Source organism: Neovison vison, chromosome 1, assembly GCF_020171115.1.
Source record: "Neovison vison isolate M4711 chromosome 1, ASM_NN_V1, whole genome shotgun sequence".
In the NCBI taxonomy this organism is placed as follows: domain Eukaryota; kingdom Metazoa; phylum Chordata; class Mammalia; order Carnivora; family Mustelidae; genus Neogale; species Neogale vison.
The window spans coordinates 231,723,403-231,743,839 of NC_058091.1; the positions used below are offsets into that span (position 1 = coordinate 231,723,403).

Sequence of the window (20,437 nt, forward strand, 5' to 3'; positions counted from 1 at the left end):
CCCCTTCCAAATGGCAACAGCAGAGACCTTATTAATCAATGTGATGGCTCCCCTTTCTCATGAGCACAGAAATCTTGCCACGGTTTTCTGCCTATTTGAAAAATGGAGCGAGAGCTGATGAACACGTTGGGGGAACACGTCTAAGATCAGTGGTTTACACAAACGGTGAACATTATTACCAATGCAGAGGAGGCCCCGTTATAACGAACCTTTTTTTCCCCACCTTGAAAATGGAAAGAACGTGAACTCACAGAACCCGCTTCTTCGCCCGCCAACCCTCTCCTCTCCTGCTGGTGTGACGGCCCTGGGCGCCTGGCCCAGATCAGGCCCGCCACCGCTCGCGGCAAAGCTTGGCGCTTCTGTGCGCGCGTCTGCTGACAAAGAGCAGGCGGCGGCGGCGCAGGGCGGCCAGCCCGGAGGTGGAGGCGGGCGACGCAGCGCGCTGGGGGAATCCCTTCCGCATTTTTACGTCACCGCAGCGCTGGCCAATGAGAAGCGGGACGGAGGGGATTCCCGCTCCGGCTGCCGCCCAGCAGGCTTTTTAAACCGTACCCTGGGGAACGCGGTCTAGCAGCCGTGGGAGGAATGGGGGAAATGAAAATTAAGGGTGAAAAATGATGGTCCCTGGGGGGGGGGGGGAGGTGGGGATGGTGAGACTCTAGATGTTTGACGATTAGGCGTCAAGACCGACTTAGAGCTTGGGGGGAAACCAGAGCCGATCGGGCGGGGGAAGCCAAACTCTAGGTAGGGGGAAGTTCTGCGGAGATGGAGTGGAAACTGGAGCGCACCGCCCCGCGGAGGGTCCGGACAGAAGAAGAGATGCTGTGGGTGAGTGATGTTCTTTTATTTCCCAGGGACTTCTCGTCGAAGGCACTGTTTATAATACCTATTTAGGACCAAGATGTAGCATAAAACTCTAAACCCTGATCCTGCATTTTGCGATCTGTAGTTTAGTTGTACACCGGAGGTGCTTGCTTGCTAAAGAAAAAAGTAAATGCAGCCGGACAACCCGAGGATGTATAAACATCCCACGCCTAGCATTATGATTTTTAAAAATAATTTTTCCTCTCAATATGTTGTCTTGTATTTTCGAAGGAGAATGTCATGCGGGTGTTTGCCAAAGACCTGAAGCAAAAGAGAAATCCACGTTCTTCTAAGGTGAGTATCTAGGGCTTGCTCTAGTTCTCTTAATTCTGATCTTGAACAAAATAATTTTTCCTAAAGAAGATATTTGTTGGAAGTACGGCGTGGTCTGAAGATATGAAAATTAAAAAAATCAATCTCCTAAGATATCACTAACAACAGAGTCTAATTATACACTCCCCTACCCCCTATTTCTGTAAGATGTTGAAGATCCCTGGCAGTGGTAATCATTTGTATACCGCTGGTGCTTTCTAGTTTTTGCCTCAACAGGAAAGCATGAATGTATCAGGTAGGCAGTGCATTGCTCGCTGGCTGTTAATTTTAACAGTTGCTAGTTGCACTAGCCATTGTTGCAGTTACGCTTGCCTCCCCAAAAAGGGGAAATGGTGCCATCTTGTGGATAACCGGAGAAGTGGCCTAATTGATGGTCTGTCCTTCCCTTAGCAATTTAAAAAGTTGATCCAATATAGTACTTTTTCTCCTTGAAAGTCTGAAGCCAAAGGCCTGTAACTTCTCTTGTAATCAGCGTAAAAATAAAACAAGTCCATGTGAGTTTTTCTTCTTTTCCCCACATAAACAGCCCTCATATGCTTTATTTTTTAAAAAATATTTTATTTATTTGACAGATCACAAGTAGGCTGAGAGGCAGGCAGAGAGGGGGTGGGGGGAAACAGGCTCCCCGCTGAGCAGAGAGCCCGATGTGGGGCTCGATCCCAGGGCCCTGGGATCATGACCTGAGCCCAGGGCCCTGGGATCATGACCTGAGTGGAAGGCAGAGGCTTTAACCCGCTGAGCCACCCAGGCACCCCCCTCATATGCTTTAAATCTCTCACTATCACCATTCACCTTGCCTTCTCTCTACCCCAAATTGTTCTTACTCCTTTAGACTTTCCTCATAGATTCTAGTTTCAAACCCATCAACCTTTTTAACAGATTTTTCTTATAATTTAGATTTTTCAGTATTTCAGTGGTGTTACAATAAATCAAACACAAAATGGCCCTTTAAGAGTGCAATGACTAATGTTATTTATAGTGGGAGATGATGAACGACTGTTTTAAGTCCTTACATTCCCTAAATACTTTAATATTGATTTTTCCCCCTCCAAAATAGCTGCAGTTTTGTTTTTTGCCCAACTTATGTATTGCCAGGACTCCTACTAAACATTTTGCTGCCTAATACAGACAACTGATCTTTTGGTCGGTAAATAGAAATAATTGGAAAAGCTACAGTTAAGTATAACTTGGTTATTTCACATGTACCATAGTTTGATAGCCAAGCATTTACTTGAGAATAACTAAATGCAAGTATTCTGAGAGTTTTCCTTTTTAAGTTTTTATGGTTTAAAAATAATGTTTTTATATTTTATAACTGTTTTGGAGGAACAAGTTTTGTTTATAAATTTTCTTTTATGGGACTCTTAAGATTACCATTGTGCCAGTGTTTCACGTTGCAAATTAGCTTCAGTGATGTCATGGGCTATGACAAGCAGGAGTGACCTGAGTCAGGTAGGCAGTGTGTTGTTAGCTGGCTGCTTTGGGTCAGTACGGCAGCCACAACTACCCTGCCACTTGCTTCTGGATAAATTCTTCTCGTTAACAAGCTGTACTAGTTACCTGTGTGTGATGGGTTGGCAGTGTATTGTTAGCTGGTTGAATATATGAATGGCATCAGCTAACATGCAACTGCTCTCTTATTGCATATACAATGGACATCAGCATATAATTAATTCTGTAATTAGTGTATGTGTATGTGCGTATGTGTATGCTTTTTGCTATGAACCGGGACACTAGTTACCATAATACTCAAATTGCTATTCCGTTACTCAATAATAATACAGTAGAAAGCTTTATAAATATGAAGAAATCAATACAATTAATTCTTTAAAAATTTCCCAGGTAATATTTTTGGAGGTCTGGGTATACAGTATGAAAGTACTTGTGATATGGTGTATATATTTTTAATATAAGATTTAGAATACAATGACAATTTGAAATGGAAAGCCTAAAATGTTTTCCCAAGTTTTCAACTGAATCTTTAGTATTCTCTCTAGATAATCGGTTCCTTTCTTCTTTTTTTTTTTTTTAAAGATGTTGTTTATTTAACAGACAGAGATCACAAGTAGGCAGATAGGCAGGCAGAGAGAGAGCGAGAGGAGGAAGCAGGCTCCCCACTTAGAAGAGAGCTGGATGCGGGCTCGATCCTGTGACCCTGGGATCATGATCCGAGCCAAAGGCAGAGGCTTTAACACACTGAGGCACGCAGGCGCCCCGATAATCAGTTTCTTAATACGACATCAGAGCAGGTCTCTAAAACCATGTGTATGGACCAGCTGAATGGAGAATTGAGGTAACTTTCAAGATGAGTCAGTCAACTCCAACATTTTCACTTGAAATACCAAGAAAATTGGAAGTTTTGGGGTGGGGATGGAGTTGAATAGTTAGGAGGATTTGCTTCAATTATTCACTTCATCGTCTGTGAAGTCACAGACTCATAAAATATTTGGAGTAGAACATGAAATTTAGCTTGTGAAGCGGGAAGAATTGACTGTATAATATGCTTTTAAATATTTTCTGATTCCTTTGGGGGCCCATGCAACTGGCTCATGCAACAATGTCAAGTATGTGCTGGGTCCCAGACATACAGTGACATACGTGTCCTCGTGGACATTTGCAGCAAGTTCATGGAACTGACTTTGGTGGTCTCGTCAATTAGTCATATTCTAAGTGTGATGCAGGAAATATATTACAGGGGCGCCTGGGTGGCTCAGTGGGCTAAAGCCTCTACTTTCAGCTCAGGTCATGATCCCAGAGTCCTGGGATCGAGCCCCGCATCCGGCTCTCTGCTCAGCGGGGAGCCTGCTTCTTCCTCTCTCTCTGCCTGTCTCTCAGCCTACTTGTGATCTCTGTCAAATAAATAAATAAAATCTTAAAAAAAAAAGACCTATATTACAGTCTACTCTACTGGGTTATAAATTACAATTATAATTACAATTTTAATTCTTATTTTAAGTTTAAACATGTAAATCATGGGAGATAGATGCCTATAATTGGATTCTTTATGTATTTTGCTACTTTCACATCTATTCTCTTTTCATTGTTGCCCATTATCATTTTATTTTCAGCATTTTTAAAGGATCCTTTCCACATAAATATTATTTTCATTTTCTTTTTTCTTAAAAGGTTAAATTTCAGTGTATTCTTTTTTATGGAAACTCTCTGACCTGTTGATAAAAATAAAACCTACTAAATTAAGAAGGCTTGGCCTTTGTGTTTTAATTTTTTTAACTAAAGAACAAGACATAAAATGCCAACATTCATACTCAATGATCAATACATATTTAAAGCTGTTCTTCCATTCCGTATTACTGAGATGATGAGAAAGAAGGGAAAGACTGGAACACAATAAAGAGAAATTAAGGAGATCAGTGGGTAAGGAGGAGAATGACTATGTAAATTCAAAAGAAGAATGTTTTCATAGGAATAAGAGGGAAAGAGAGGGATCCATACTTGGGACATCAGAGCTACTCTTCATTCCCCCCAAGTGTTAGCAGTTCAGCAAAGGGAAGGAAGAGAAGAGTGGGGAACAGTATGGGATGTTAGTTTCTAGGCATGACAGTTATTAGAATTTTATTATTCTGTGGGAAAGATGAAATCCAGGTAAGGAATAAACACGGACATAGTGTCCATATATTGTCTCCACCTAAATATACCATTTTTCTTTCAAAGAAACACCACAAAGGACATAATATTTTGTATAGGGATCACTCAAGACTTTTTACCTTGTTCAAGGTAGTCTTCTGAAACGGTAAACGTGTTTAAACACACAAAAAACAGGTTTTTTTTTTTTCTTCTGAGGCCTTGTCTAAATTTTTTTTTTTACTGTAGTATTTTCCTACTTGAGGTTACCTAAAGAAGATCCAGTGAAGTCATTAGATTTTACTGTCATTAGCATATTGTTAAAAGCTTTTCATATTTCAGTAACTGTATTTCCACATATTCATATAGCCTACATAAATAGTACATAATAAAAATAATATATAATAAGTTTTTGCTCTAGATACATCTCTTAGGAGATCCTTATGATAACCTAACAAGTCTGATTTTTAAGAATTTTGGTGTCCTAGAGCCCACTGATAGTGGGTTGTGAGAAATGATTGTTAAATTTTCAGAAATGTGGCATGCTAGTTATTAAGCCATTGGTAGATGGAAGTTGGCCACGTGGGAGCATTTAAACCATGGAAATTGGCAAGTGCTGCAAATTGGGACCCCTCTTCCAGAGATGTGATGGTTATCAGCCACTGGGTATATGCTATCTATTCCATAATTACTAGGAACTGTATATAGCTACCTCTATACATACTATGGATATTAATTAGTAAGTATTTTAAATAATGAAGATGACTTTCAGGATATATCTCAGGAAAATTCATATTTATTCCAGTCCCCAACACTATGGCTATATGTGCCATTGGATGAAGACTGGGAGTTAGAATGAAGTACTCCTTCCCACCTTCCCAATAAGCCAAACTTCAAGCCTATGAATTATCACAATTAAATGCATTTGATTTTGTCCCTTTGTCATAATGGCCACTGAATACCCTTTGATGGGATGCCAGCTGTTTTCTGTTATACTCCTCAATTTAGACAGGAGTCTGTGTCTCAGGCTTTTTGATGCCAAGACAGGGAAGATCTGCTCGGTTCACGAAAGCTACATTTTTTCCCTCCGTATGTGTGTACCTGGTGGAATTCACATAAGACACTGGAGTTATGGGTAGCAGGACATCAGCAAATAGCTCCACACCCTCTTTTAGCACAGACAGCCTCATCGTTACAGAACCTTGAATGGACACCCACTTGACACACTTTCAAATCCCCACCTGCCTTCCCTGCATACCCAAAGGACAGGGGGAGAGAATCAAGCACTGACTATAGTAGATAGGTTGAATAAAGCAACCAGGATTGGAGATCTGTAACTGAAAACCCACTTTATATGGCTTTGGAGAACAAATGACTTTGGGCAGGATGGACATCTCAACTGCATTCACCAGGACAGTCCTGGTTGGTCCCCAGGGCAGCATTATTAGCGTCGGACAGTGGGGAGTCTACACAGCCTGTGTAGTGCTAGCGTATACACTTCTACTCATACCCTAACATGAGCACACAAAACACTGAAGCAGCCCTGTGGCACTTGTCCCAGGGCAAGAGTGCTCTGGGAGCAACACTTGGAGAGTTTGCCCTGAACAAAATTTTGCTGAGAGGCTCAGAATTCAAACTGCTTCTACACTCTTGGGGGCAAAATCGCAAAGGACAGATAGGCTTGTTTGAGGGCTTCTATTTCTTCAAAAACAATTCAGATCAGTACTGATTCTGTTCCTGATCACTGAAGACACCTTGTTAAGCATGGCGCTTGACTGGTGGAGCTGGAAGGAACTCTTTCTTCAGTCTGACCTCAACTTATGGCTGAGCAAATCTAAAAGTAGTCTAGTGACTTGCCCAAGATCATATGGCTGGTGAAGGGTACAAGCAGGTCTGCTGACATACTAACCTGCCATTCTTGAATCTATCCTTGTAAATCTTCTTGACCTCTAATAGAAACTGTACCCCCAACTGTGGGTGTTTGGACATATACTTTGAAGCAGAAGGTGATCCAAGAAATAAATTTTTGGTTTCTCCAAGAACTTTAAACACTTGTACAGAACTATATACTGAAGTGGCATTACTGAATTCACCATAAAAAACCCTCTTCACTTTCATTAATCAGATCAGAATTTGGAAGCCATGACTATTGAGATTGGATCTTCCTTCTTAGCCAAATTTTACATGATTGCCTTTCCCTTTTTTTCTTCTGCCCTAGTCTTCCTATTGAATTCATGAAATGAATATCTACCTAGATATGAAATGAAAATCTAGACTTCACCAACTTGGCAGGTTGCTCTGTTAGTCAATAATTGTAAGACTGACAACATAAAAGTTAATGACTTTGGGAGACGAAGCATTTTGTGGCTCTATCAAAGGGTTCGGTGACTGCTGATGTTTAAGGCTGTTGTGACTGCAAACCTCCTTTGTTTACATTCAGACCTTTGAAGATTCAGAGTTGAGTCTTACTGTTTCAGCTGTCAGAATGATGTGGCATGGAATTCTTTCCAAATGGCTGATCTAGTCTGAATATATGAGCAACCAAAATTATTATACCAAGAATTGAGCTAAATCATCAAATACTGTCTTTTTCTTACACTTAGGATTTTCATTCAGAAATAAAGCCTGCAATTCAACTATTAATATTCTATTTACAAAATTTGAGTTGCTTCTGGAAAATAACCTAGAAGTAACAAAGTGATGAAGGCTTTTTCAAGTGTTAGGATAGTGTCATTCATCAGTTACTATTCAGGCAGATATAATAAAACATACTACGAACCTGTACTTAAAAAAAAAAAAATCAAACAAGAAACAAAATCCTGTACATGAAACAGAAGTATATAGAGATTTGAATCTATTTCACATTTTTCAATGTTTATTTTGTATTTCATTACATAAAAATAGCCATTTACATTTAGTTACTCCTGAAATTTCAGTCACATACAGTGCCTTGAATTCAAACAGTGTAGACCACTGTGTGTTGGCATTTCCATCAAGTACAATCCTGGAAAATGTCAAGGTGAACAACAGGATATGGATGCACATTGGTGACTCTGTATTCTGAATTATTTAGTGTGGTCAGATGAAATATTTAATATATTGCATTTTGATTTTTTAGCTACTCTTTATTTTTGCTTTACCCGGGGACAATCATTACCACTCACCAGCAAGGTATCCTAAAAATAAAACACCCCATCCTTCAGGGCCACATTTTATTGTCAAGATTCTTCAGATGAAACCCACCCTCCCCCGCCCTGACATGTCCATATTCCGATTACTGTGTCTGAATGACTCTCTGCCATGTTCACAGGTCCTCTTTCTTTCTTAAGATCATTTGTCTAATCAGAGCTGCTATTTCAGGCCTGATGACTTCAATGGGTTCCTCTGGCCTCCAGGACTTCACAACTTGGCCCTCAGGGTTGACCAGATACTTCCAAAAATTCCACCTTGGTTCCTTCTTTGAAGAATCTAAAATACCAGAATATATTTTCATGAGCACAATTTTATTCTTTTGCTAAGATTGTCATTCCTATTAGTATCTATGTAAGTGACGTTAGAATCAAGTTCTAGCAATGTCAAAAACAAAACAAAAAGCAAAACACCCAAATAAAGCAAAACTCATATGAGTAACCATATTTCTGTATATTTGGTGACTTCACTGATGATTCTACTGATCTGGAATCGTGAAACAAAGTGGTTTATTTTGCATCAGATCTAAAAAAAAAAAAAAATTTACTTTGTCACTCAAAATTTTCAGTTTCCTGACATTTTTAGAGATAAAATGATGTTCCAATGGTCCTTGGTAATGGCATTATGGAATTATTTTCATATTAAATGTTATCTATGGTTTTAATATCGTTACATGTAATGTAGACAAAAATGGAAAGGAATTCTTTTTTTTTTTTTTAAGATTTTATTTACTTATTTGACAGACAGAGATCACAAGTAGGCAGAGATGCAGGCGGGCGGGGCGTGGGAGGAGGGGGAAGCAGGCTCCCCGCTGAGCAGAGAGCCCGATGCAGGACTTGATCCCAGGACCTGAGATCATGACCTGAGCCGAAGGCAGAGGCTTTAACCCACTGAGCCACCCAGGCGCCCCTGGAAAGGAATTTTTTATCGCATTATTTTTTAAGTGTTTATTTAATTCCAGTTAACATATAGTGTTAAATCATATTGAGAAATTATGCTGTCCTTTTGATACATCTAAATTTATGTAAGAAATGTAGATTTTTTTTCCACTTACACTACCCAGAATTGATGTGCACTGACTAACATAGAAAAAAATATAAATAGGGGCGCCTGGGTGGCTCAGTGGGTTAGGGCCTCTGCCTTCGGCTCAGGTCATGATATCAGGGTCCTGGGATCGAGCCCCCCATCGGGCTCTCTGCCAACAGGGAGCCTGCTTCCTCCTCTCTCTCTCTCTGCCTGCCTCTCTGCCTGCTTGTGATCTCTCTCTGTCAAATAAATAAATAAAAATCTTAAAAAAAAAAAGAAAAAATATAAATAACTTGTTTACTATGTACCTAGGAATGTGTGCTCATTGCTCTAAATGGATCCTTCTATTTAATCTTTACAGCAACCCCGTGAGGTGGGTATTATTATTAAGCCCATTTTGCAGATGAGAAAAAGGGAGTCCTAGACTCAAGGTCTCATGGCTAGTAAGTGGTAGAACCAGGACTGATACACAGACCTTCCTACTCCTATGGAAAAGCAAGCAGATTTTAGGACAATGATGACAAATTTGTTTTTGTATGCGAGGGGATTCAGGTGTCTGTGGGTCATCCAGTCAGAGGAGGCCACTAGACTATATGGCTTTGGATCTAGGAGAGAGAGCTCACTCAGGGAAGGGGGATAGAATAAGAGCCCCAGTGGATTGTGGCAGAATTCCGAGGCTCAGCAGAATTAAGGGTTGATGGAAAGGAGGAACCTGAAAAGAAGAAAAAGAAGGGGCCAGAGTAGCAGTCACTGGTACCTGTAAGGTTCAGGAGATCCTGGCAAGAAGCCAGACACAGTGATCTAAGAAGGAAACGGAGACAGGGAAGCAGAGGCAACAAGTGTTAATTATTCTTTCAGAAATCGAGATTAAATAGGTAGAAGGAACACATTGCCTATAGAGTTTTAAGGTGTACAATACTTTGTGCTGGGAGAAAGAACCAACGAGGGAGCATAGGTTAAAAATAAGAAATAAAAAGTAGCCTGATTACTTAAATGCGCTTTACTTTGTGCACTGTGCCAAGCAGTTCAATTTATTTCATTATTAGAGAAAAATATTTCTGATACAGCAAACATCAGTGACTCAGCGTATCATTTTACCACATGAAAACTGTCTCAAAATCATTTTGAAAAATTGCCCTTTTCTGTAATGAAAAATGCGTCTCTAACGATACTACAGGTCAGGGCAGAGCTCTTTCTAGCTGACCTAACATCTTGATGTGAATTAAGAAAAGACAAAATAAATAAATAAATAAATAAATAAAGAAAAGGAAAGAAAAGACACCTTTCCAGGTGGGTACAGCCCCCTCAACACACGCCTTGCTGTGGCTGAGCTTCAGTCCCCATGAGCCTCTGTGTCCAGATGCCCTGCCTAGTGACAACTGCACACAGAATGGGGGCAGAATGGGCCTGTTCGTGACCACGTGACCAGTTACAGTCCATTTTGGCTTGTTTTAAAAAGATGTAATTTTCATTTGACTACGATCTCAGAGTCTTTGTCTCTGTAGCTTCATCTAACTTCAGTGAAACCTTAAGTCACTGTTGCTTTTTTTGGTTACATGGGGTAGGTGGAGTTTCAGAAGCTTTTTTAGTGACAAAGGGGGAGAACTCAGGAGCTATGATGCCCACGTATCTGGCTGCTATAACTGAAAATGATTACAAGGACATGTGTTCTGGCTTGTCTTTCCTCAGTGTATCTTGGAAATAAAAGGAATGAAGATATCACTCTGATTATATATGCAGGGTGTTAAGCACTGTGCTAATTTCCCCTAGAAATTAAATATGTTTTTAAAAGATTCTGATTTCACACTTAAATTTTATAGAGTATCATTAGCTGACTTCCTGGACTGGAAGCTTGATTATCTGAGGTCACTGTTTTATGAAAACTCAAATTATCTGTGAAAATAGGGCTGAGGATATCATCTGTATAAGTCAGATGAGAGGACATTAGCTGAATATCCACTAGAGTAGTGTTTGGCAAGGTAAAGCGGCATCTAAATACTTTGTTTTTTGCTAGTAATATACTTAGGAATACAAACAATGTCAGGCAGTAGGTAGTAATAATAGTCTCCTTTCACAAATGAGGAAGAAGGCGCAGAGGAGTTATCTCATGTACCTGAAGTCACACAGCAAAAGCAACAGAGTAGGGGTTTGAAGCCAGAGAATGAAGCTAAAACCAATGCCCTTAGTCACTATATCTCACTACCTTTGGCCCAGGAAAATCTTTAAACAGATTTCTGTAGCTCGTCTAATTTTAGACATAGCCTATATACCCGCCTCCAAAAAAATCCTTATATTCTGTTATAAATTTTAGCAAAAACCTGGTAAACCAAGACATTATTCATCCTTAAAGATAGTATCTCAGACAAGTAAAACAACATAAAATTAACCACAAAGATATGTCTACTAATAATGCCCATCAATATTCATGAGACATAGATAGCTTTAAAATGGGGAGGAACATTTCCCCAAGAGCTATTTTGTGAAGATATTTTGTGATGATAGCCATGACTACACTTCAGATAAATTCTTCAGGAAAATTATCATAAGGAATAAAATACATTGGAGTAGACTCATTTTGCCATTCAAGAGGTTGAAACATTGACTTCAGGGAAGCATAACTTCTAGAAAATTACAAAACATGAGATTCGGGCTCTTCGGTATTTTATCAAACTTTCCCACTAAAACATTTCAAATGAAACAGAGAAGTATGGTCCTGGTCTCTTTTGTTTTAAAAAGGAAAAGCAATTAAAAACATTAAACTGGCGAGGCAAGATAGATATTTACCAACAAGAAATCTAAATGCTGGGTCTGCTTCAGATCCTAGAATCTTAATCTTGTGGAAGATGGGGAATGTCACTCCGTAGTTACTTCTTGCAAAAGATACTACTTCCTTGCTTGGGCGGGGCTCCGATTCTCCAAACTGATTGCACGGGAAGGCCAAGACGCTGAAGTGGAATGGTCCGAACTCTTTGTGTAGTTCCTGCAGTGCTAAGTAATTTCTGTCTGTGAGTTGGCAGTCACTAGCCACGTTTACAACTAGGGCAACCTCCCGGAAAAAGAAAAAAATCCAACCGGAAAGTGAAGCAAATAAAAGATTAAAAAAAAAAGTCTGCAAGTAGTTAAAATCCCAAACCATTTTGAAGCAGATAGTTATTTCATATTTTTAGATATACCCACTTTTATTGAAAATTGTAACCTGGATGCATGAATCAAGACTGAAAGAACACCACCGTTAAAAAAGCATCGGATACAATGGCTTATTTTTAAATAAAAGATAGTAACATCGATAAGAGTGGTTTTTAATGTTGCTAGATTATGGAATTAATGTTTTTTAATGTCTCCATAGTCACATTACTAACTATAAGAATTTCCTAAACAACCTAAAGGATTAATTTAGTATGCCTCTGAAGACAGGACAGAGTTTATCAATTAGAAGTAGATACACTATCAGAACTTTGATGGCTAAAATGATACACAAATAACATTACTTTGAAGATTAAAGTATAACTTACGACACTTTAACAATGAAAAATTGATTTCATTAAACAGAGAACATGAATGAACAATGGGAAAAAAAAATCAGAAGATGCAACTTACTTTGCCTTTAAACTTTTCCAGAGAAACCGTTCTTCCTTTTGCATCTTTCACTTCGAAGGTATAAAAGCTGTTGATTTTAGGTTTTAGGAATTTTAGTTGTAGAAGAAATAACATTACTGTGCATAGAACCATAGACAGTAAAACTGCAAATACCTTTGCTTTCGACCCTGAACATCTTAAAGGGTATGCTGTAAGCGGCTCCATTTTGGATGATTCTAGGGGGACGTCTCAGCGGGCTGGAATTCAAGGAGGAGCTGAAACTTGACACCAGCTCTGTTTAACGGAAAACCAAGTAGGACAGACTACTGCTGAGAAATAGAAAGACCCTTCTCACACGGGGAAAGGAGTGAAAGTCCTGCATAAAATAAGGAGTGCTAAAGAATTTTAATATATTTATGGTGCCCACTGGAATCTTTCTAGAAAAATCAGGACTTTTTGGGTAACTCTTTGATAACTCTTTTGCCCTGTAAGGCAGAAGCTGTGGATTGAGCACTCCCAGTAGTGGGTTAAATGTAGGGCAGTAAAGACCACCCAGGAATAGTTCAGAGGTGGATTAAATGTGGCCTGTTAACAGGATGGATAGTCTGGAGGAATTTAATATTATAGTATTATACATATAACATATGAGCTTGCTACATGAGTTCTAGGAATTTACAGTGGAAGGGGCAGAGAAATATGTGAAGGGGCTGCTTACCCTGAACTCATCTAATTTAGGCAATGCCAGGTGAATATAGTAAAAATAAAGCAAACACAACGAAGGCTTTAAAGAGCACTCCACTATCAAAAAACAAACTATAGTCCAGTGTTTTTCAAATTTTTGATCAGGATCCCCACTAAGAAATGCATTTTACAATTGAACTCAGTACGCAGACACGTGTAACTGAGAAGTTTCATTAAACAATACTTCTCCTTTGAATGCTGATAACGCCTGTGGCAGTTTTAAAACAGCCTGGTTCCAACCCATGACAGTGATTTAAGGGGCTGCAGCCTGTAGACAGAAAAAAATACTGAACTTTATAATAAATCAGGAATTTAAAAATTAAATTAGACAATTCTATCAAGAAGGCAAAACCAACAAGGAAACCCCCCGAATCCACTTCTCCTTGGGTGCATCATCTAGTTTCTTCTTCTTTTTCTTCTTTTTTCATCTTTGTTTTTCCCATGGCTGTTGCCTCTTACAGGAGGCCTAACTTTACTGTTGAAAATTTCAGGGGTAGGAATGGATGGTTGAGGGCTGCCATCCTTGGGTCATCTTAGCCTCTTCTCTATGACACACAGGAATTTTCAAATGAAGGTGCTTCATACTATGTGCCTGCCTCTTGGGGTCTTGGTGTGTTTATTGAAAATGCTAGGAAAGGAATGCCTGGGTGGCTCAGTGGGTTAAGCTGCTGCCTTAGGCTCAGGTCATGATCTCAAGGTCCTGGGATTGAGTCTAGCATAGGGCTTCTCCCACAGGGGGCAGCCTGCTTCTCTGCCTCTGCCTGCCACTTTACCTGCTTGTGCACGCTCTCTGTCTTTCTGACAAATAAATAAAATCTTTTTTAAAAATGCTAGGAAAAAGTGCATGGAATGATCTGAAAAACCATGGGAGTGCCCTTTCCCACCACAGATCTTTGGGCTTTAGAGGATGTGCTCAGGAGGCTGGCAGCTCTGCCTCTAGGCCCTGCGTCTGTGGTGTGTGCTCTTGGGGGTAGATGAGCCGAATCCACAGCTTAGCCATGTACAACCTGTCAGAGACTGATAAACCATGTTATTCCCACTCACGGAGCCTGATAAGAATGGACACAAAAGAAAAGTCTTCTCCTGTAAATGTAATTTCTGGTAAAGAACAAAAATGTACACAAAACATGTTGTATCGCCTCTTAACTATGATAGCATTCCTTGGGTGCTCTCTGGCTGAGTTACTGATGGAGTCAAACTTTATGGGACACCTGGACTTAAATGCTGTGACCTCCCTACTCCAAGCGCAAGGTCCTTGGGCTCCAAGTGTGGAGCCATTGCCAGATGCCTGTTGGATACACAGCGGCTCGAGCCCCATCTCAGAGTTCCTGAACCCAAATCTGCATTTTTATAAGACCAGCTCATGACTCAAGTGTGCATTTAAATTTGAGAAACTTTAGACCTCGATCTTTTTTTTTTTTTATTTCAGAGTAATGAGGTTTTTTGGTTTCTGCCTGTCTTCCATCGTAGACAGGTTTCATGACTATGTCTACACTGGGTATTTGATTTGCTCCTCAGGCTGTTCAAGGAAATGGCTCAGGAACTTGAGTTCCCAAAGTTAATTAAAAAAAAAAAAATTAATTCAGGGGCGCCTGGGTGGCTCCGTGGGTTAAAGCCTCTGCCTTCGGCTCAGGTCATGATCCCGGGGTTCTGGGATCGAGCCCCGCATCGGGCTCTCTGCTCAGCGGGGAGCCTGCTTTCTCCTCCCTCTCTCTCTGCCTGCCTCTCTGCCTACTTGTGATCTCTCTCTGTCAAATAAAATCTTAAAAAAAAAATTAATTCATAGAACATCTGCTGTAGGGACGCCTGGGTGGCTCAGTTGGTTAAGCAGCTGCCTTCGGCTCAGGTCATGATCTCAGCGTCCTGGGATCGAGTCCCACATCGGGCTCCTTGCTCGGCAGAGAGCCTGCTTCTCCCTCTGCCTCTGCCTGCCTCTCTGTCTGCCTGTGCTCGCTCTCTCTCCCTCTCTCTCTGACAAATAAATAAATAAAATATTAAAAAAAAAAAAAAAGAACATCTGCTGTAATTTGAACCATGTAAACCCCTCCCGTTATAAGGGTGATTTGAGGGAGAGGACAGTACCTCTGGGAAGATGCTGACTGACTAGACCCCAGGCAGGGTCCCATAGGGTGGTATTACCTCAATAAAATCGTTATGATAATTTCTAGTTCATTGTTTTGTAAGTACAGAAACTCCCATCAACTGCAGAGCTTGGTCTTTGAGAATGTCAAAGTTTTGCTGTATAAACTTATAAGAGATTCTGTACAAGCCCACATGTCAGTTAGTAACCAGAAATAGAACAACTGTGCCAGTTTGATGTCGCACATTCGTTTGTCCAGAAGATTCACCCAATAAGAAAACTACTTGGAAAACTTCAATAAATCTCATCAGGGCTGAAATCAGTTTGTGACTGATTACAGTTTATGACTCTTATGGTTTAAAAGTATTCTAGATACGATTTTTTTGAGGTGTTTTACACCCTTATTGCTTTGGGGTTGGGGTAAAGTTGTTCAGGGGCCCTTGCAGGGGGCGGCCTGCTTCCTCCTCAGCATCCCCGGGTCCAGGTTGAACAGGATAGCGTGGGGATTCTGCGATCGGCAGGCATGCGCAGATCCGGGCAGTCCCTGTTCTTGCAGGTCACGTGTCTGATGCTGCTGAGGGGGGCCCGGGCATTCTTGTTGATGGTGGTCTGCACGTAGGAGGTGGCGGGTTTTCACTGGCTGGATCTCCATTTCATGACCATCGCTACAGCCGTGCCATGGGGCGCCGGGTCTAAGCCTCACAGTCTTGCGGTAAATCAGCAGGTTGTAGCAGAAGGAGTTGCAAGCCTTCAGGTTATTGGGCTCGGTGTTGTGTGTCTGCTTGTTTCTCTTGATCAGGAAGCTGGAGCAGTTTTGCACGACCACCACTGCAGGTGGGTGGAGACGGCAGCCGCAACTCAGAGTACTGTGGTGGAGATGGAAAGATTGAGTGTGTGTGTGCATATATGTGTGTGCACATGTATGTATCTATACATACATACATGCACATATCTAAAAAAGCATATATATGTGGTTTTAAACCTTGTATGTTTTTTGTATATGAATGATCTGTAAATATCCATTTAGGCCCATTAATCAGACATTCAGGAGGACAGCTTGGGTAACTCCCAGCCTAGATATTACTGAACACTGATAGATTTAGGCCCTTAGGCATTTCTTTTTTCTTCATTTTTTAGAGTCTTTCTTTTCATTTGTCAGAGTCTTTCTCTGTATATATTTTGATATCATCATTTCTTAGTTTTCTGGGGGAATCTGTCATCATTGTTTCCATGTTCTGTCTATACTAAAACCATTCTCAACTTATAAATATACCCACATTATAAATTTCTCTGCATAGGAGATAGTATGCTAGAAAAATCAACAGCGTTTTTTCAGAAGGTCAAGGAAGGCTTTCTAAAGGAGGGGAAGAGAATGATGAGGTGAAGGTCAAGGGAACCTCTTGGGACAAGAATGGGATAAGGCAGTTGACTCAGTGAATCAAGGAGCTTGGGCACTGTGGGGGATAAAAATAAAGTGTCAGTAATGAAGCCTGCCTCATACAAGTTGGAAATCTGTTTCAGAGACAAGAAAACACACACGAAACGCTTGGGGGAACAACACTAAGGCAGCAAATCACCAACTGCCAAATAAAAGACTCTTGTTTGTAGAGAGCTTTATACTGTGCACAATTTATTTATAAATTCTATGTATAGATATATGCGCACACACATATATACACATATTAAAAGGAACCGTGTGTAGTACAAAGCTCTCTACAGGTAGACTGCAATAATGCTTTCATATAGGAAGAAATTAGTAACAAGCCCCCAAATCACAGAGCAAGTAAATAGAACAAGCAAGAAGAGAGTTTAGGAATTTTAACTTTACAACCCAAATTACTTCAACTTCATTCAAGTGTCTATTTGTAATAGACACGATATATTTCCTTAGAAGAAAACATGGTAGGTAAGATTCCTGTCATACTCTGGTGAAGGGGTTTGATTCATTAGGAGACATTTAATTTTACAAGAAATCACTGAGGAGACAGGCTGGAGAATAACAGCAGAGCAACTTGGCCAAGTGTAATTGAAGCGATCTGGAAGGGGCCACAGAGTCTGCAGAGAAGATGAGAGGTGAGGGTGCCTTAAGGAAGGCCGCTTTGGTCAACGTAACAGAAGGGAAGGGATCCATACTCAAGATGGTCAACGTAACAGAAGGGAAGGGATCCATACTCAGGATACTCGGGAGCCCCCAGGGGCAGTGGGGAACTAAATAAAATGTATCCGAAAATGATCTCAAAAGTTTTGCCCACCGGTATGAGTAGACACTGGAGGTTCAAAAATAAGGTGATGGACATTATGGGGTGCCTGAGTGACTCAGTCAGTTAAATCTCTGATTCCTGATTTTGGCTCAGGTGTGATGATCTCATGGTGGTGAGATGGAGCCCTGCGTGGGCTCTGTCTTGGGTGTGGAGCCTGCTTGAGATTCTCTCTCCCTCTTCCTCGGCCCCTCCTTCCAAAAAATAAATAAAAATAAAAGGTAAACAAGCCAAACTGATGTGCTTAGAGTACTGAGTCATTCATCCTTTCCCCCTTTATCGTGCTTTGTCTTATTTTTCTTCTCTTCCTCTTTCTTTCCTACTATCTACTCGAGATGTTTAGAACTATATGACAGTCATTTCCTCAGGAAGAGATAGATCCTGGAATAAAAGTTTAAAAACACAATATCACAATAAAAAAATGCAGCGATTCCCTAACCTAGAGTCATTTGCATACCACCTCTGTGTTTTTGCCATGTGTACTGTTTGTTAGTTACTTAGCATTTTGGTTCAAATTGATTCATTTATTTTACTCATATATATATTTTTAAAGATTTATTTATTTATTTATTTATTTGACAGAGAGAGATCACAAGTAGACAGAGAAGCAGGCAGAGAGAGACAGAGGAAGGGAAGCAGGCTCCCCGCCAAGCAGAGAGCCCGATGTGGGACTTGATCCCAGGACCCTGAGATCATGACCTGAGCCGAAGGCAGCGGCTTAATCCACTGAGCCACCCAGGTGCCCCTCATATATATATTTTTAGAAGGGAAGATTTTTTTTTTTTTTTTTTAATTTTAGAAAGAGAAAGAGAGAGAGGGTTAGGGAGGGGCAGAAGGAGAGGGAGAAAGAGAGTCATGGAGCCTGACATGGAATTCGACCTCACAACCCTGAGATCATGACCTGAGCCAAAATGAAGAGTACAGACATTTAATTCTTTTTTTTTTTTTAAAGATTTTATTTATTTGACTGAAAGAGACACAGTGAGAGAGGGAACACAATATGTAGGGGGAGAGGGAAAGGGAGAAGCAGGCTTCCTGTTGAGCATGGAGCCCGATGCAAGGCTCAATCCCAGCACCCTGGGATCATGACCTGAGTCAAAGGCAGATGCTTAACGACTGAGCCATCCAGGCCCCCCTATATTTTCTAATTTCTAATGGTTACAGAATAGTCTCTTTTAAGGATGCCTATCTTGTCAGTTCTCCACTGGTAAACACTGCGTCCTTCCCATTGTTTTGCCCTCTAACCATACACACTGAAGTAACCACCGCCTGTTCCCTGCTGGAAGGGTGGACCGTGGAGTCAGACAGCGGAGATTAGGGTATAGCATCTCCACTGACTCACTGTGTGGGCTTAAGCAATTCACTTAACCTCTAAACCTCAGTTTCTTCATTGGTAGAAGAGGAATAAATAACAGACCTGCTTCACAGGTGTTTCTGAAGATTAAATAGGAATGTGTTTAGACCTTTAACATATGGGTTCATATTGTAGCAAGCACTCAATAGATTTTGGTTTTACTGATATTTGCTCATTTTAAAAATTTCTTCCTTACATTTTTAGTGATGATGTTGCTGGGTTAGTAGAGATTATACACATATTTGAAGGCTTTTGACACATGTTGCCAAATTGTCTTTTCCAAATACTAATTTATGCTCCACCAGCAATGTATACCAGTGTTTGTTTCTGGAACCTTCACCCTTGGGGCTTGTTATTAAAAAAAAAAAAATCATTGCTAGCATCTTGTTATTGTTTTAAATTAGCATTTCTTTGATTACTAGTGAGGTTGAATATTTTGGGGGCATTTATATTCTTTTGTGAATTGTCTTTTTAGGTCCTATGCCCTATTTTTTTCTTTTTTCTTTTTTTTTTAAAAAGATTTTATTTATTTATTTGACAGAGATCGCAAGTAGGCAGAGAGGCAGGCAGAGAGAGAGGAGGAAGCAGGCTCCCTGCTGAGCAGAGAGCCGGATGCGGGGCTCGATCCCAGGACCCTGGGATCATGACCTGAGCCGAAGGCAGAGGCTTTAACCCACTGAGCCACCCAGGAGCCCCATATGCCCTATTTTTTTCTATTTGGCTTGCAAATTTGTCTAACTTTCTCTAAGAGTCCTTTACACAAATAGTCCTTTACACAAATAGTCCGTTACACAATAGGACATTACACAAATCTAACATGCCTGACATTTTATTAAGAATATACTTCTGCAGTGCCTGGGTGGCTTAGTTGGTTAAGGTTTAACCTAATCCCAGACAATGAGGGGTTCTGGGTGGCTCAGTAGGTTAGCGGTCTGCCTTGGGCTCAGGTCATGATCTCAGGCTACTGGGATCCAGTCCTGCATTGGGCTCCTTGCTCAGCAGGAAACATGCTTCTCCCTCTGCTTGTGCTCTTGATCTCTCTTCTTGCCAAATAAGTAAATAAAATATTTTAAAAATTAAATAAAAAAATAAAAATATACTTCCAGTTTGTCATTTGCATTTGAATTTCATGTAGATAACATGGTGTGTTTCACCATTATAGGATCTGGAAATACCAAACTCCTGGGGTTTCTTGGTGGGAATGAGATGAATGTTGAGCAAATTAGGCCTCAGTTCTCTCATCTGTGAAATGAAAAGTTTGAACTAGAAAATTGCTGTTTATTTCCAGATTTGCAATTTTGTGATTTTATATAAAAATGTTGTCAGTTCAATATATAGGGTTATTTTAACTTCATATTTTATATTGATATGTAATTGTAATAACTGTAAACATAATTATTTCCTAAGCTGCTTTTATGTCTTGAGACCCTTAAA

General features: G+C 40.3%; 2 protein-coding genes and 1 pseudogene across 6 annotated transcripts in view; 1 reads left to right on the plus strand and 2 right to left on the minus strand.

Annotated features, from left to right (window-relative positions):
- The first annotated feature begins 765 nt into the window (after positions 1-765).
- Positions 766-20,437, plus strand: part of CDC20B (cell division cycle 20B) — a 45,253-nt gene continuing 25,581 nt past the window's right edge. For all 3 annotated transcript variants that reach the window (XM_044224766.1, XM_044224775.1, XM_044224781.1), the window contains exons 1-2: positions 766-828; positions 1,096-1,158. In XM_044224766.1, the coding sequence (XP_044080701.1) occupies positions 766-828; positions 1,096-1,158 (126 nt within the window). The remainder of the gene's footprint in view (positions 829-1,095; positions 1,159-20,437) is intronic.
- GPX8 (glutathione peroxidase 8 (putative)) lies at positions 7,633-12,801 on the minus strand. 3 transcript variants are annotated; one of them, XM_044224796.1, is made up of 3 exons: positions 12,592-12,801; positions 11,779-12,040; positions 7,633-8,247 (listed from the first exon to the last, which is right to left on the minus strand). In XM_044224796.1, the coding sequence occupies exons 1-3, from the start codon at positions 12,793-12,795 to the stop codon at positions 8,084-8,086; spliced, it is 630 nt and encodes a 209-aa protein (XP_044080731.1). In that variant the 5' UTR covers positions 12,796-12,801; the 3' UTR covers positions 7,633-8,083. The 3 variants fall into 3 exon arrangements, with proteins under 3 accessions (XP_044080731.1, XP_044080724.1, XP_044080741.1); XM_044224789.1 differs by having other exon boundaries at positions 11,779-12,043; XM_044224806.1 differs by lacking the exon at positions 11,779-12,040 and having other exon boundaries at positions 8,179-8,247.
- On the minus strand, positions 15,822-17,561 carry LOC122896516 (annotated as a pseudogene).

Coding starts and splice junctions, on each gene's coding strand:
- GPX8 (XM_044224789.1), bottom strand. CDS start 12,795: ATGGAGCCGCTTACAGCATACCCTTTAAGATGTTCAGGGTCGAAAGCA. Junction 12,044..12,591: donor TGGAAAAGTTTAAAGGCAAA/GTAAGTTGCATC, acceptor TTCTTTTTCCGG/GAGGTTGCCCTAGTTGTAAA. Junction 8,248..11,778: donor AGCATTTAGATTTCTTGTTG/GTAAATATCTAT, acceptor CTGGTATTTTAG/ATTCTTCAAAGAAGGAACCA.